Source organism: Fonsecaea erecta (assembly GCF_001651985.1).
Source record: "Fonsecaea erecta strain CBS 125763 chromosome Unknown Scaff12, whole genome shotgun sequence".
Lineage (NCBI taxonomy): Eukaryota > Fungi > Ascomycota > Eurotiomycetes > Chaetothyriales > Herpotrichiellaceae > Fonsecaea > Fonsecaea erecta.
The window spans coordinates 358,666-374,321 of NW_017387255.1; the positions used below are offsets into that span (position 1 = coordinate 358,666).

General features: G+C 54.3%; 6 protein-coding genes across 6 annotated transcripts; 1 reads left to right on the plus strand and 5 right to left on the minus strand.

Moving 5' to 3' along the window:
• Nucleotides 1-518: 518 nt before the first annotated feature.
• On the minus strand, nt 519-4,091 carry AYL99_10695 (hypothetical protein; the record flags this gene model as incomplete). The annotated part of the gene is made up of 1 exon (XM_018842201.1): nt 519-4,091. One exon carries the CDS (start codon nt 4,089-4,091, stop codon nt 519-521), a length of 3,573 nt encoding a protein of 1,190 aa, XP_018688362.1.
• Nucleotides 4,092-5,178: 1,087 nt separating this feature from the next.
• On the minus strand, nt 5,179-6,980 carry AYL99_10696 (hypothetical protein; the record flags this gene model as incomplete). Its single annotated transcript, XM_018842202.1, has 3 exons — nt 5,179-6,675; nt 6,779-6,901; nt 6,960-6,980. The coding sequence occupies 3 exons, from the start codon at nt 6,978-6,980 to the stop codon at nt 5,179-5,181; spliced, it is 1,641 nt and encodes a 546-aa protein (XP_018688363.1).
• Nucleotides 6,981-7,948: 968 nt separating this feature from the next.
• On the plus strand, nt 7,949-8,506 carry AYL99_10697 (hypothetical protein; the record flags this gene model as incomplete). The annotated part of the gene is made up of 1 exon (XM_018842203.1): nt 7,949-8,506. One exon carries the CDS (start codon nt 7,949-7,951, stop codon nt 8,504-8,506), a length of 558 nt encoding a protein of 185 aa, XP_018688364.1.
• Nucleotides 8,507-8,565: 59 nt separating this feature from the next.
• AYL99_10698 (hypothetical protein) lies at nt 8,566-9,654 on the minus strand (the record flags this gene model as incomplete). Its single annotated transcript, XM_018842204.1, has 2 exons — nt 8,566-8,853; nt 8,911-9,654. The coding sequence occupies 2 exons, from the start codon at nt 9,652-9,654 to the stop codon at nt 8,566-8,568; spliced, it is 1,032 nt and encodes a 343-aa protein (XP_018688365.1).
• Nucleotides 9,655-10,252: 598 nt separating this feature from the next.
• On the minus strand, nt 10,253-12,118 carry AYL99_10699 (hypothetical protein; the record flags this gene model as incomplete). The annotated part of the gene is made up of 1 exon (XM_018842205.1): nt 10,253-12,118. The coding sequence occupies one exon, from the start codon at nt 12,116-12,118 to the stop codon at nt 10,253-10,255; it is 1,866 nt and encodes a 621-aa protein (XP_018688366.1).
• Nucleotides 12,119-13,196: 1,078 nt separating this feature from the next.
• On the minus strand, nt 13,197-15,229 carry AYL99_10700 (hypothetical protein; the record flags this gene model as incomplete). Its single annotated transcript, XM_018842206.1, has 4 exons — nt 13,197-13,621; nt 13,713-14,422; nt 14,479-14,518; nt 14,572-15,229. The coding sequence occupies 4 exons, from the start codon at nt 15,227-15,229 to the stop codon at nt 13,197-13,199; spliced, it is 1,833 nt and encodes a 610-aa protein (XP_018688367.1).
• Between the last annotated feature and the right edge of the window lie 427 nt (nt 15,230-15,656).

Below are 15,656 nucleotides of genomic sequence, written 5' to 3' on the forward strand. Positions count from 1 at the left end.
CTGGCTGGCTGGCTGGCTGGCTGGTTTGGATATCATATCGTCTTGCACCACACACCAACTCTGGTCAGATCATGTCGAGTCCACATGCCGTGCGTTGCAAGGGGCGGGCTGGCTGGCTGGCTGGGAACAAGCATGTATGTTGGGCTAAGCAGGCAGGCAGGCGAGCGAGGCGCGTGGGTCATGAATGTCTCAGACCGTCCGAGTACGCACCTGCGTGGACGCAAACTCATATACATACATACATACATACCGAGGCTGCTGGACGAAAGAGCTCGTGTTGAGTGACAGTGACTTGGTACGGCAAGGTGATGCCTTACTTGCTACGCCCGTGCCACGGCACATGTCACAAGGACTGACGACCTTCAAGGGGCGATTCGAACGAAAGGACCTTTCTTAGTCAGATAAACACGCCAGAAAAGAACAAAAAATAGAACAAGATGACGACAAGCATTGAATGATAAGACTTAGATTTCGTATTTTATGTCATTCATATATATCTTTCTCAAATTGACGTCCCCTCACTCAACAAACCACCTCTCCATCCGGAACCGCTCAACCAACCCGCGCTCCATGATAAGGCAGTGGCAGTTGATCAACAGGCTCGGGAACCTCTTTGCCCAGAATTCATAGTATCCCTTCGCACTACCGCCCAGCATCTGCTCTTTCACGTCCTGCGGCAAGTCATGGAAGTGGTTCTTCTTGTTGCGGATCACTCTCAACAGATCGATCATTTTGGAACCGCTGTATTTGCGCTGTTTGCCCATTTCTGTGAGGAAGGTCTTTGGAAGTGCGCGGAGCCAGTCCTTAGATGGTCCGATGACGTTGGGCGCAAGGGATTCTAGGGCAGCGAGCTCAGCAAGAGATTCCTTCTCCGCGGGTGTGCGTATCGCACTCTCGTCGAAGATGTTGTTGATCGAATTCTTCTCCCGCTCGTAGCAATCCGACACATCGCAGAGGAATTCCAGCTTATCGGCCACGTCCCAGAAATAGGGGTGACGAAGTATCTGGCTTGTGTCAGGACGCTCTTTGGGGTTGTGTTTGAGCATTTGCATGACAAGGTCATCGGCATCGAATTGGTAGTCGTACAGACGTAAATCTTCTGTGCTGAACTTGTTCTCCTTGATGTTCAGGTCCCGCCCGAGGCTGGTTCCTCCGACATCGAAGGGGTGACGACCCTGAGTCATGACATAATAGAAGACACATCCCAAGGAGAAGATATCTATTGCCTTGGTTGCACGACGGCCTGATGGACGATCAATGACAGTGCCTTCGCTAGAGTGGGTGGTGGATTTGGAAGTCGAAGTCGAGCTAGAATTCGGCGCAACAGCCGACCTGGAGCCGACGAGCAACTCTGGTGCTCTCCAGCCGGTAGTGCCGGCGGCTGTATGGTTCGCAGTTGGAGCGAAAGTTGATTCTGGGCCTTCCTCGAGAGGTTTGCATAAGCCAAAGTCGGAAATGACAAACTGCAGTTTCGGCATCCCGTTGGTAGGACGATTGCTTTTAACAGCCTTGACCAGGACGTTCTGAGGCTTGATATCTCGATGTACCAGCTTGAGAGAATGCAGGTGTTGGACGCCATCCGTAATTTGCCGTAGCGTGTCCTTGACATCAAACCCTTCGGGCAGCTTCACCAATTCGGGATATTGAAGGGGGCGCTCGATGAACTGATCCAAAGAAGTGGTAAAGCGCTCAAGCGCAATGTAGGTGAAGTGTTGCGACTCTTCCTTTCCGAAGTACCGGATGACGTGCGGGTTCTCGTCACTAGACAGCAGATGCTTGATCTCTTTGGCGGCCAGGCTATTTGAGGAGCGAATCAAGCGCTTGACCGCGACTTCTCTGCCGTCCAGTGAGCCAGGGAACACCGCTGTACCATTGCTTCCACGCCCGAGACATCGATCTTCCCTGGTGTCGATTCGGAGCTTGCCAACCTGGAGAAGACCGTCCTTGGTGGGAACCTCGGCCACGAGTTGTTCCTTCTCATCCATGACGTCCGGATCCATTGTCTTCTTGCCCTTTTTATTCCTCTTTCCGCCTCGCTTCCCTCTCTTGGCATGACGACGGCGAGGCTGTCCACCATTCTCCGCGTTTTCGTTAGAGTTGGACTCTTCCTTGTTCTTCTCGTCTTCTGATTCGCCCTCTGAACTCTCATCGTTCGGTTCGAACACTTTGACAGTCTTAGCAGGGCTGGCAACCGAGAGCGCTGCACTTTGAGCCCGGCTCCTGACGGGTGTTTTGACGACGTCCTCCAGTATCTCAGCAACAACTTCAGCGGTATCCTTGTCCCCTGTAATCTCAGCTACACGATCTTCTTGCTTGTCCGTCGTGGCTGGAACAGGTTCAGGAGCCACTGGAGTCCGGATCTTCTCGACCGCGACCTCCACGCCTGCCTTTCGAAGGAGGCGTTGCATCTTCAACATAATTGGGATCCTCATCTGCAGGCCGACCACAAACAAGATGATGCTGGCGCAGATAATATTGAAAACAGACAGCAAAGGATGGTTGATCACAGGGATCAAAGATGGCGGGATCTTGGCCTCCAATGCTGCCATTGCCTTCTCTGCCTCCTCCGCCAAATCCGTCACTGGGGGAGGGCCAGAAATCGTCAATCTAAGGGGAGTGAGGTTCGGTTCCGTAGAAAGCACGTGCACACCGACAATTTCTTCCAAGTTGCTGTCAAAATCCAACGGCTGACTGTCGTAGTTCCAGTTTGAGCTTGCGGGTGATGCGCCGCTGGTTACGCCGGGGTATGACAACTCGGACATCGCGAACCACACCCCGGACTCGGTTTTGTTCACGAAAACCCTCTCAGCTCGCTGCATTTCATTCCGCCAGATCTCGGGAGAGGAGAGGAGAGGAGAATCTGTCGGCCGTGCTAGTAAGACTAGCTTGGCAGATTCATCTCGATTGTCGAGGGGACGAACGACGTCAAACACTCGCGCTACCGGAGTGTCGAACATATGGGTGAATCTCGGAACCTTGCCAGAATCGGCGGCGCTGTCGATGCCGATGATTCGGCCGTTGTAGTAGCTTTGAATTTGGTAGTTGTCCAAGGGAGCGACATATTGGTCTTGTAGATCGCTATCCCCCTTGTTTGGAACCCATTCAGCGAACTTGATCGTGCAGAGGGGTTGGGTTGTAATCTTGTGGGATATCTCAATGGTGTACTCGACTCTTCCCAGGTTAATAGTTCCAATGGGATCGCACGCTGGGTCATCCAGTTCGAAACCACTCAGTCGCCGACAGCTGCGGCCCTGGTCGTCATTGGAGAAGCCCCGGTATTTGTCAAATTGTTGTAGAATGCGGCCAGTGGCTGCATCTACAACGTATGCAGTAGTCTCCTGAGAGGAGATAGTCACGAGTGGTGGGTCATCGACAAACTGCGGCGTTTCAGCTGCAAGGGATCTGACGGTGATACCCAATCGTTGGAGACCTATCCTGGGGTCTCGATGTTGAATGTAGAGGTTGCCATCTTTACTCGGCTCGACAATGAACATGTAGTCGTCCTCGTACTGAGAGCCGTCCACCTCCGGATCACTCCGGTTCAATTTGTGGTGGATGGTCTGGATCATGGGACTGTCCGGAATACCCAGTGACCACCTCTCGTTGCCGGTCTTCCTGTCACGGGCATGTATGGTGCCATCGATGGTGGCTAGTAGGACAATGTTCTCCACCTCCCAATCTTGCAGCAGCCGCGCTGAGGAAAGCGCAGAGAGTCCCTGGGACAAGGACTCGTCAGACTGTGCAAGAGGTGCTCTGACAGCACCACCACTCGAGGAGTCGTGGGCTGGAGCCAAGGCACGGAGCTTGTGGTTTTCGGGGTTTTCATCGGTGCTTCGAAATTTGACAGTAGTGATGTCGTTCTTGAGAAGCGGAATCTCTGCTGGACTGCGGCCAGCCGGAGCAGACGGTCGACTCGATGCTGAGCGCAGTCTCTGGGTCGAGGCCACCAATCGCGGAGGAGCATCGGACGGAGGGAGTGATTGAGGGTGAGCGGCAGCTATGAGGATGAGGAAAATGGCCCAAGTCAACATGGTCTTCGGTTTGGATCCTCCACGCCGGCCCTTGGGAGGCCGAAGCGGAGGTTTGGCCATGATCGAGGACAAGGGACTCCAGTGTTAAAGAGGACGGGCGGTGAATTGGATTTATATTGTGGACGACATGATATCTGATTGTCTGGTATGGGAGATGAAATTATAAGGAGAAACGAGGGCTGGCGGTGGTGCGAGTGAGTTTTAGAAAAGTGGGAGGTTTCGGTCAGCTTACGGATATCCAAGTTGGAACAACGAAAGGCGAAGATCCCAGCACTCGGTAGTGCTCGGTGGGCAGACAACCACCCGCATGGCTTGCGAGCAGCCCTTACTTGCCCTTATTGCCCTTGCGCCCAAAGTCATGCTCGGCACCCCCGGTGACCCCCCAATAGGCCCCAGTGAATGGCTGGTGAGGCCTAGAATGTCACCAGCCAATGCCCACTAATTAGCCCTCCGGTTCAATAACCGTCCGTGTCCAGCCCCGGACGCCCTCACCGGATCCTCCCCCTGACAGTGGCCAACGAACCATTGGATTCTCTGGCTTTCGCTCTGCGCCCCGTTCCACGGACGATCTAAGCCCGAAACAGTCTCCAGGGAGCCCATACGTGTGTTTCAGGCTGAAGCGATTCCCCATCAGAGGGTTGAACACAACGAATAGTTTACCAAACCCTTTGCTGCTTCTCCTGAAGACCGCATACGATTGACACTGACAGGTCGGTGAGGTGACGGGCCTTGCGATAGCTGGTGGGCTTTTAACATCAAAGATCATCCGACGGTCTGTTCTCCCCTTTACATGGCGGCGGTCACGGACTGTAGATCAACATTGAGTGTTCGGTAACCGACAAGCATTATCCCTCTCTTTGTACTTGGACAGTCCCAGAGCTCTGGCAAAGATTTCAGTCTCGATACAGTATTCTCATGCTCTGCTGCCATCCCAGACCAGCGGCTAAGAAAAGACAGTAACTACGGCTTCTCTATCGAGCCATTTTGTACAGTCATTGAATCCCAATCTCCCTCCCTTCCTCGGCACGGGACGTTGGCGGTGACACAGGAGGAGAGTGTAAGTGCGAGCACCCAAACCATTAATACATCGTATATCCTAGGGAAATAGCAAGACATTCAAGAAAAAAGAGTGCTGCATTGCGCTCGCTCAGAAAAAGACCACATATTCGCCCTTCTCGTTTCGTCTTATTCGCAACGCCCTCCACAGGTCCTGCTCCTCCTCCATCTTCATGGTGCTGCTTCGGACGTCGTTATGCTTATGCCATCGCTTGAGCATCTTGTGAATGGAATAGCCTTTGTCCGAGTCTAGTCCCGGTGCATTGGCCAGGAAACTGCGGCAAGCACGCTTGGTCTTTTCCTCTGCGCCGAACACGACCATTGCACCGTTGGTGCTTTTGCGTTTGCTTGCACCATTGCTGTGTTGCTGCATGGGATCAGAGTCCGTGTCAGAGGCTGAGTCGTCGTGCTTGTGGTACTCGATGGCTTTGAGTTTGCGAGTGGTGCCTTCACCCGGTGATCGCGAGGGCGACTCGTCGCTGTACCGGCGGCGTGAACGGTGCTCATGGCGAATATTGGCGGAAGAAGTACCATTGTGTCGGTGAACCTTGTGCTTCTTCCTCTCTCGCTTCTCGCCGTCTCGGATTCGAGACAGGCTGTTCCCCTGGTCCGACGAGCTGGCTCTCCTCCGCGTTTTGGTGTTGGCCATGTGGCTCTCGACCTGACCAGGAAGAAGTGCTCCACCCACCAACGAAAGCGCTTTAACTGCTCGACCTTTGATCGAGATGCCAAGGCCATTGGAATCTTCCTTGGTGTGTCGAGTGCGTTTCAACGGAGAGGTGGGGTCTTCCGCTTTCACACTTCGACGAGCTGAACGCTCCTTGTGGACAATCACGCGTTTGTCGTTGGGATCGGGAGACCGGCGGAACGGGTACGACTCGTCTTGAGACATCATTCGGCTGAGTCCACCCGTGAGCCCCGAGTGTATGATCACCGGCGTGTCCATCTTGACCGTGTCGGCCATCAAAGTGTCCCCTTCCAACTCGTGCACTTGATCGTCTGTGGGTCGTTTTCGTTTCTTCTCACTACCGCTGTTCGTCCGACTATGTGCGCGTGGTCTCTCTTTCTTGTCTAGTTTGGATTTCATCTCTTTCGCTGCCGGAGTCATAAATTCGAGCGACAGGGTACTGTTGTTCATGTCCAGCCCTCCTCGAGGCTTGACCGGTGCCGCGCCCCAAGTGAAGCCATTTTCTTCGTACTCTTTGCTATGCTGCTCCTCCTCGTCCGCGTTGTGATACCCATTCTGGCTGGACGGCCGGCTGCTGGAGAAGATGGACGGAGCAGTCTGCTTCATAGACATTTCTTCCTTGTCCTTTGTAAAACTTATCTGGGGTGTGCCTGTTTGGCTGCCTTCATCGACCATATAATCAAACACACTGTCACGATTTGAATCTGGCACGGCGGGAGGAGGAGTAGGGACGTGTGGAGGGGCATCCGTTTCCAGGTCGTCTTCAACGTATGCTTGACGAGGGACGAGAGCTTTTTCGTACTCTGGCTCGACGATGGAGACGGACTTTCTCTTCGCGGCCTTGGAAGGCTTCTCGCGATATAGGGCGCCCTGGTATTTCTGATCTTCCGTGATGCATGACTGTTTCCCGTCCGTCAGTACCAAAAGTCTCCTGTGTAGTCGGGCGCAGTGTATCGAAGGGTGTCCCCTGATGGAGGGAGAGTGCATCGGTGGGTTCACATACTGTATGTGCTCGATAACTTGTGCCTTGAAACGTCGTCATGCAGTCGATACAGGTAAACATAGCGCCCCGACATTGATTGCGGTGTGGATCGAGCTTCTTCTTGGTCAAGACGTCGCCACAGCCCTGTAGATGGGATTGTTAGAACCGCTAAGGGCGATGATCCGCGGCGCATGGTGCTGACCTCGCATTGAAAAGAAACCATCTTGCGTGTTCTTGCGTGAATGGTGAGGCAGTCCCCAAGTTCAGGGCCACGAGTCAATGAACAAAAAAGCCTGTGGAAAGGAGCGGGCCGGTTGGGCACCAACAGTCGAGGGTCGCACAAGAGCCAGCTCTCGAGCGGGAACGGGCGAAAGAGTGTAAAAGGGCGTCAAATAATGACAGGAGAGAATGTCGTCTGTGTCAGAGGGGTAGAGTATGCGTGAGGGCGTCGCAACAGGGCCAAAAGCAGGGTGTTCGCAGCACGCATTTCCCTCTTGTTGATAGCGGCCCCCTTCGCTTGGCACAATTTTTTATATTTGGAGCCAACATTCGTCACCTGAAGCAGGTCTAGTGGCCTCCCACCTTACCGCTTTACTGTTAGTCCCACGCCATTGCCCGCCCTCCCGACGCCTATCAGACGCCCCATGATGATTTAATCCAGGGGCACCCAAGCACTGGCAAGCCTAGTGAGCCCATGTTTGAGACCTCCCTCGTCCCCCCAACCGCGTCGCGCCTGACCACTCAGGTCCCGCGTAGGCGCGTTCAGTGGTCATCTGGTCTGACCTGCTGCAAAGCACCATGCAGGGCATGTCATGGAGCGCATGATGGTCCACGAACACCTGGGGGATCAAAACCTGATTGTTGTGCACCATCTATTCAAGAATTTTGCATTCCCATAACAAACACCTGAGGGCGTCGAAGGGGTCCTGTGGTAAACACGGGCTACGTCAACACGCAACATTCCCACTGCCAGTCCGTGCGCCCTCGTACCACCCGCCCTTCCCCCCCTTCACCAAGCAGCCAATGTGTGGCCGTTCCGCAGCGCCCGGCGCAGAAGCCTCCCTGGCCGTGACACCTGAAACCACTCTCTCACACGCCCATTCCTCTGATAACGATGCGGCAAAGGGAGCACAATCATTGCAAGCTTTCGTCCCCGCTTCCCCCCTTTGCGCCTCTGCGTTCGACCTGGTGATGTCCGCCAGCCTGCCGCTGACGATCGTGCATCACTCACTGCGGGTCTACTTGTTGGCGAACTGGTTGGCTGAGCGCGAGAAGAGTGAGTGGGCGGGCAGTGATCTCCTGTTCGTGGCATGTGTGTGCCATGACATCGGTGCCTCCCAAGCGCACAATGGCCCGCAGCGATTCGAGGTGGAGGGTGCCGATGCTGCCGCCAACCTCTTACGCAGGCATTCGAGGTCGGAAGCTGAGGCACACGAAGTCTGGACGGCGATCGCTTTACATACCTCGCCCGGCATAGCAGAACGCATTACACCATTGGCCAGGCTGGTGAGGTTGGGCGTTCTCATTGATTTCCGTCCGGCCATCAAGGCGCAGCTAGAAGCAGGGACGTATGCAGAAACCATCGAGGCCAAACTGCCCCGGCTGGAGATTGAGAAAGTCTTGGGGGACGCCGTCGTTCAACAAGCTGTTCAGAATCCCGCAAAGGCCCCCGCAGCTTCATGGCCAAACAACCTCTACAGGTCACACCTGGAGAACCCCGACTGGACGGGTGTCAATCGAGCATTTTGAAGAGCATTACAAATTCTAGATAAACTCTTGAATAGAAAGTGACGTTGGGGAAACGTCGGTTACAATCGTAGCCTCCTTCCAACGGCCCCAAAGCAGAGGCACGTGCAGAAGAGAATGCTAGCCAACCATGTATAGACACCAAACTTTTCAGACGCCATCGGTTGGTGAATCGCTGGAACGGGCACAAAATTGGGGTCCACCACCAACATAACCAAAGTGCCGATGGTGCTTACGGCTGCTGAGAAGGCGAAGCCGGGCAAGGACCGGTCGATAAGATACCACAGCACAGGGTTGGCCAGGGCTAACGTCAAGGCAACTTGCAGCGTCGATTGCCAGGGAATCCGTCGCTGACACAATCAGTTAAAATGTAAGAACGATTATGGGAGAAAGGCACAATGGCTTACCACTGCAAATGCGACCCCGACGAACACCCCCATGCTGCGAACGGCGGAGTACCACAATGGGCCCATTCCACTGTCTGAGGACGAGGCAGAACTGGCAGCTTCTGGTTGGAGCGTCGAACTCTTCGTCGACTTGGTCTGAGACGACATGGATCTCTGCCAGAAGGAATCGACTAGAGGGAGTGCATTCCCGAGCAGGATACCAAAGATTCCCCAAGAGACCTGATAGTACAAGGAGCTCCGGTCAATGTCAGGTACCGGCACGGGCGTTATACGTTGCGTCTTGTGGAGATGTGTGATGATAGTCCCATAGCCAATGCCACAGCCAAATAGTAGTGAGGTCTGCAAAAACAGAGGCACGAGGTAGCCGCGAAAGCCTTTCCTCTTCACTTTTAGTGTAGGTTTTGTGGCCTCTCCGTTCCAGCTCACTGGAACCCCGGTTGCTTGGTAGTTGTAGTCGTCGACACTCGGTCTTTTGCTGGGTGTCTGGGCGCCGGTGCCCCAAGGCGTGGAAGTTTCATCCCGCGTCCCTTCAGAGGTGAGAGGAGAGTAAATGCCCAGCAAAGTGGATGAAGTCAAGTTGAGGATTGATCGCGTGCGACTCGGGGGGAGGTCAGGCTTCTGGAGGTTAAGCAGTTCGGGGTTTGTAGCCTCAGCAGGTGAAGGGGGGTGAGATGAATCGGTCGACGCAGGTGTGAGCTCGAAGGTTCGTCGAGGGACCGGACGATAGACTTGAGGCATCTCCATAATGACGAGAGGAGGTCTTGTGCGTTGAACGCTAGTGGCACGAACAAGGAACACGAAATGAGGGTGAGTATAGGTGGCAGATCAACTTCAGTGTGACTCGTGCGACCGTCAATGCAAATGGGAAGAAGTCGAAGTATTATAATTCAATCATGATCATGAAGGGACAGATGTCAGCCTCAGAGTAGATCCAAGTAGATGGGGAGCGGAGTCGTCAGGTCCGCTGCTATGACAGCGCACATGGGCTGAGAGTGGTGGTAAGGGAAAAGGTTCTGTATTTTCTTCTTTTCACATGTCCATATGCAGGTCGATGTCGGGGATGTGCCCAAAAGGTCACGCAACGCTGCAACAAAAAACAACACCTTGCCGAAGTGGGTGAGTTGGGAGCTTAGGCATCCACTGAGGCCACTATTACTGGCCTCACACGCCTAACTACTGCTGGTGCTACTACGGCCGACCATGCGGAGCTGCGTCAAAGGCACTGAATGGTCCGCCGTGTAGATACTGCCGATCATGTGCAACATCAATTCACCCTCCCCCCCCTTCCTCGCCTGGCACTCCTGGGTAATAGGGTAAATGGCTGTTCATTCATTCCTAACATCTATAATTTGGGCTTCGCGGCTGCCGCTGACCGTGTCAGGATGATCTCATCCCAGTCCAGTGCCTTCTTGGTGGCCTGAAACGCTCTCAATCCAATGGCTGCTTCGCCGTCAGGGCGCATCATCTTGTCGAAGAGTTGCTTGATGCCCTTTGCCTGCTGTTCACTTCCGGCATGAAGCCAGCCCAGCCTGATCAACTCTTTGCACATGGTCGATGCCTCTGGCCCTGCCACCTTCAGGCGCGCAAGGTACTGATCCAACTCTGTCGCCAGCTGCCCAGGCTCCTCCACAACATTGGCGATCATGCCGAGGGAACGCAGTTCTTCCATTGAGATCGGACGAGCAGAGAGCATGGCCTCGCGGGTGAAGGCGAATCCGCATTCCCTGATCACATATTTCGAGATCGTTGCGGGACACAGCCCGAGTTTGGCCTCGCTCAGAGTAAACGTGGCAGGTTTTACCGCAATCCTGATGTCGCACGCAAAGGCGAGTCCGACGCCGCCACCAAATGCTGAACCATTGATACCCGCTATCGTCACTTGAGGCGCCTGATCAATTACCTCAAAAAGCCGTGTGAGGCGCTCATATTGTGCGTCGCTGACCTCACTCGATTGGGCGACCGGCGAGGTCCCCTTTCCAAGGTCCATGCCAGCGCAGAAGTACTTCCCTTCTCCAGTTATGACTATTCGTGAAATGGTGCGGTCGTCGCGTGTCCGACGAAACACGTCTGTCAGCTCGCTGATCATTGGCGTGGTCAGAGCATTGCCCTTCTTTGGCTGATTGAGAACCACCTTGAGGTTAACTCCAGATCGGTATAGTCTGATGCTTTCTGTTTCAGTGACCAACATCCAAGTGGATTCAGGGCCAGCTTGACTCTTTTGCTGTACTGGCTCTTTAGACTGAACGAGGGCGCGTTTGGCCAGCAGAGCAACTCCGGCGCGGCTCTCGTTTGGTTTCCTCAGTTGGTCAGATATCCAGCTCCCAACCTCCACCAACTTGGAGAGGTCAACCCCGGTCTCGACTCCAGCTTGCTGGAACAAGAACACCAGATCTTCCGTGGCAGCATTCCCCTTTGCCCCAGGCGCGAATGGACACCCTCCCAATCCCCCAACGCTGCTGTCGAAGACACGGAGACCGCACTGATAAGCCTGCCACACGTTGCTGACTGCCTGGCCATACGTGTCGTGGAAATGCCCCGCCAGCTGTGAGGGCGAAACTCCGTTATTCCCAAGGTACAGTAGCAAGCTTCTGACGTCGGCTGCTGTGCCGATGCCCAGTGTGTCGCCCAGACTGACTTCATAGCAGCCCATGTCCAGCAGTTCGTGGACAGCTTTGAGCACAGCTGCGTGCGGCGTAGGTCCGTCGAACGGATCAGCAAAGATGCACGAGATGTATCCTCTAACCGCCAGACCCGCCGCGGTCGCTTTCTCGGCCACCTGCCTCGCTCTTGCCAGGCCCTCGTCCACAGTCGCGTTGATGTTGGCTCTGCTAAAGCCCTCGGTGGCGCTCACAAACACCGCCACCTCGCGCACCGAGTTTTCCATGGCAATCTGCAGGCCCTTCAAGTTCGGGATCAAGACGGGAAGACGGAGGTTGCCATCGGGCAACAACGACTTGATGCTCTGGTCTGCGAGCACCTGTCGACAGTCGGCCAACTGTGGAATCGCACGCGGGGAGACCACGGAGGTGATCTCGATGGTGTCCAAGCCTGTGGCACGTAGACGGGCGATGAGCTCCAACTTGGTCGCCGTGGGGATTGCCGTCTTGACGTTCTGCAGTCCGTCGCGGGGTCCCACCTCGACGATGCGGACGTCCCTTCTCGCGGTCGTCGTACTCATGTTGCTGGCAGTGGCCATGCCTCGAGCCATGCTGCTTCCAAATGACGTATATTCACCGAGCGAACTAAGTGGTGCAGAGACAACCCTCCATCTCGCGGCGCGGTTGTTGGGGTAGTAATAATTACAGTAACGATCATATATCGAAATCGACCGTTTGCACTCCCGGGCAAGCGAGGACGGGCGACCACAGCGAGAAAAACACCCGCGCCAAAGATAAAGAAGAGGAAGACTCATCGGTTATTCACCCGTCCGTCACCTGCGGTAGGTACTCTTATCATGGCCCGCAAAGGCGAGTGAAATTCAACGATGGAAAATCGCGAGATCCGACCGTGATGACAAGCAAGCCGTGCTCTCTGTTCCTGACGTGCCTGAAGGTTCCGACCGAGCAAAGCCAGACCGGAGGTTTCAATTTCTTCCCTCCAAAAAATAACCTCGGAGCCTTGTTGCTACTAGCTAGTGTTGCTACCGCTCATCGGGGTTCCCCAGGCCCGGGTGGCGGAGTGGAGTATCCTACGCAGTGAATACCTGTAGGTACTCTGGAGTTGTGGGTGGGCACGGCATGCACAACGGCTCCAAACGGGCTCGAGCCCGTGCCAATCAACAGACGGATCGAGCCGTCCTTCAGGGACTCGGGAGAGGCGGCCGAGGCGCCCATCCCGACTCGCAACCTGCCACCAACTCAGCCAGCCCTGCAAGTTGTCTGACTTAATACGCCGTATTGCCCACCATCACGTTTACATGGGTATACGACATACGCCCTGCGTACCGCCGTGTAAAACAGAAGGGGTAGGTGGTGCGCCCTCCACAGTGCTAATGCGTCAGGTAAGACCGAGAACTGTACGAGTAAGCACAGCAATGCACGGAATAGCTATTTAATTAGCACACCTGGGTGAGTAGACTTTAGGTGGAACAATAGCGAACGTGGGAATTGTCAGACAAGACCTAATCCCGCCTGGGTTAACGGAGTAGGGACTCATTGGAGAGAAAGGGTGGTTCTGTACTCCTTTTGTAGATAGTCAGCACGAACAAGGATGGACCTCTTCCTGTATAGTCTATCGTTCTATTGACCCCTATACGCCCAACGCTGTTTGGTGTTCGCAACGACGACTCACAGCCTGGCTCTCACTGCTCCCACCTTCTCCACTCCTTTCTCTTCCATCCCTCTGCCCATTTGCACAAGCTTCTCCCCAACGTCGCGGAGGAGGTGCTTCATGATCTTGCCACTGCCCGTCTTAGGAAACTCGTTGCCCACGCCGTCATCCCCGATCCAGAACACATACTTGGGCGCTTTGTGGCTGCCCAGCGACTTGCGCACCCAGTTGTTGATTTCCTTCCAACTCGGCCGCATGAGCCGCGTTCTGTTCCCCTCCTTGAGGTCGAGGTCGAGGCAGCCAGGTCGGGGTTGTGCGCGGAGGAAAGCACCGACGACTTCTCCATACCGGGCATCTTTGATGGCAACACAGCTGGCCTCCGCGATGGAGGGATGTTCGGCGAGGCAACTTTCAATTTCGCTGGGGAAGATGTTCTCACCGCCTAGTCATGCCCTCAGAGGTCAGTAATGATCACGCCAGAGATGAAAATGTACAAGGCGACAAATTGGACGAGTGTTGAACTCTGGACTTACCGCGAATGATGATATCCTTGATCCGGCCAGTTACAGAACAGTAACCATCCTCGTCGATGACACATTCATCTCCAGTGTACATCCACAGAATACCATTTTCGTCCCTCTTCATGGCTTCAGCGGTCTTTGCTGGATTATTGTAGTACCCCTTCTGCAATGCGTATCCGCTTACGCAGAGCTCTCCTCGCACACCACGCGGTACTATCTTACCCGTGCGGTCGACAATCTTGGCCATCGTATGTGGTAGCACTCTCCCAACGGTCTTGGTTCGTCTTTCTTCCGTGTCATCAAACGTAGTCATGAACGTAACTGGACTAGTCTCGGTCATTCCATACGGGATGAGCATTCCCTTGATACCAAACTCTTGGTCTAATTGCTTCACCAATGCCGGCGGAACCGATGACCCTGCAACAAGGCCCGTCTTGACGGATGAGATTTTGTATTTCTTTACTTTGTTGGCTTCGATCTCGGCGATAAACATGGTTGGCACGCCGAGGAGTGCAGTACATTTCTCTTCGTTCAATGCATCGAGGACCAAATCAGGATCAAACTGATCGCAAGGGAACACAACTCTGCTGCCATGGGTGATTGACGCTAGGAAGCCCATCACAAGGCCGAAACAGTGGAACAGCGGTGGGGGACAACAAATGATGTCAGAGGAGTTCAAGTGCATGTTCGTTCCGACGAGACGAGCATTGTTGATTAGGTTCCTGGACACCTGGTTAGAACGATGAATTGATCTCAGCCGGACGGAAGTAGTGTTTACTTGTGAGTCAGCATCGCTGCTTTGGGAGCACCCGTGGTTCCTATTCGAGTCAGCTTGAGCTGTGAAATTGCGCAGGGAGATAATTTGACGTACCAGAAGTAAATTGGAGGTTCAGAACATCATTGCACCGGACACGGCTCTCTACTCGCTTCAGTGCTACCTGGTCGATGTTTCGTCCTTCCAAGACGAAAGACGAATAGGTGCATAGCCTCAAGGACTTATGCGCTGCATTGTCACCTGCAGACAGGGAAACGCACGGCAGAGTACTCAGTTCCCTTGCCACCGCTTCGATATGGGTGGATAGGTCTTTCAACCGGATTCTCGCAGCGATGAAGAGAAGTTTGCAAGCTGTAATTCGAGTCAGCCCAGCTTCTGAAAGACTCAAAGGAGGAAACTTGCAGGACACGCTCAACGCAGACACCATCTCTTTTGGAGTGTAAGTGTTGTTTAGGACGACGAAAGGGCAGCCTATTCTGGCAGCAGCGACGAACGTTTCGAGGTACTGATAGCAATTTCCGGCCATGATCGCAACGTTGTCTCCATGCCTCAACCCTCTCGCCAACATCGACTTTGCAATTGCTTCGCTTCGACTTGCGAGGTCATTGTACGAGAGCGTCTGATGTTGCCAGGGAAAGGAGGCTGCTTTGTGAGTTCCATATTGAGCAGCATGCCGATTCACAAGTTCTCCCAGAGTCTCTTCCCACAAAGGCGGCGTCCGCGGGCCTGAAACGAAAGAGGCAGTGGGCGACATTGCTGTTGGTGGTGCTGTCGAACGGGTTGCAGGTTCAATAGTTGACATTATGTACTTCGCAATGTATGTACTTTCCAGAGCCCCGGTCACAGTCCTGGTGATGTTGCTCCAGCCCAAGTATATGAGTGAGAACTGTCCCAAAACTGGTAACTAAGCACGGAACCATAAGACTCGAGCATAGTCAGCATCAAGGTATACATGTCTCCAGCGCTGTTGCGCCTCGCGGTAAATGTGGAGCCCGTTCCGCCATAGCGGCCCGCCTTGCAGAGTGGCCCTGGAAGTCCGCATCACCGTCGGCCGGGGCAGCCTCGGCCCAACCGTCTATGGCTATGTCCAGGGATTGCGCCGGTCGACATCGCAGACTTTCATATCACAGTGAAGTCCGAAGCTCATTTCATCAGGTTCACCTTCAGGTCAGCTTTCTTCT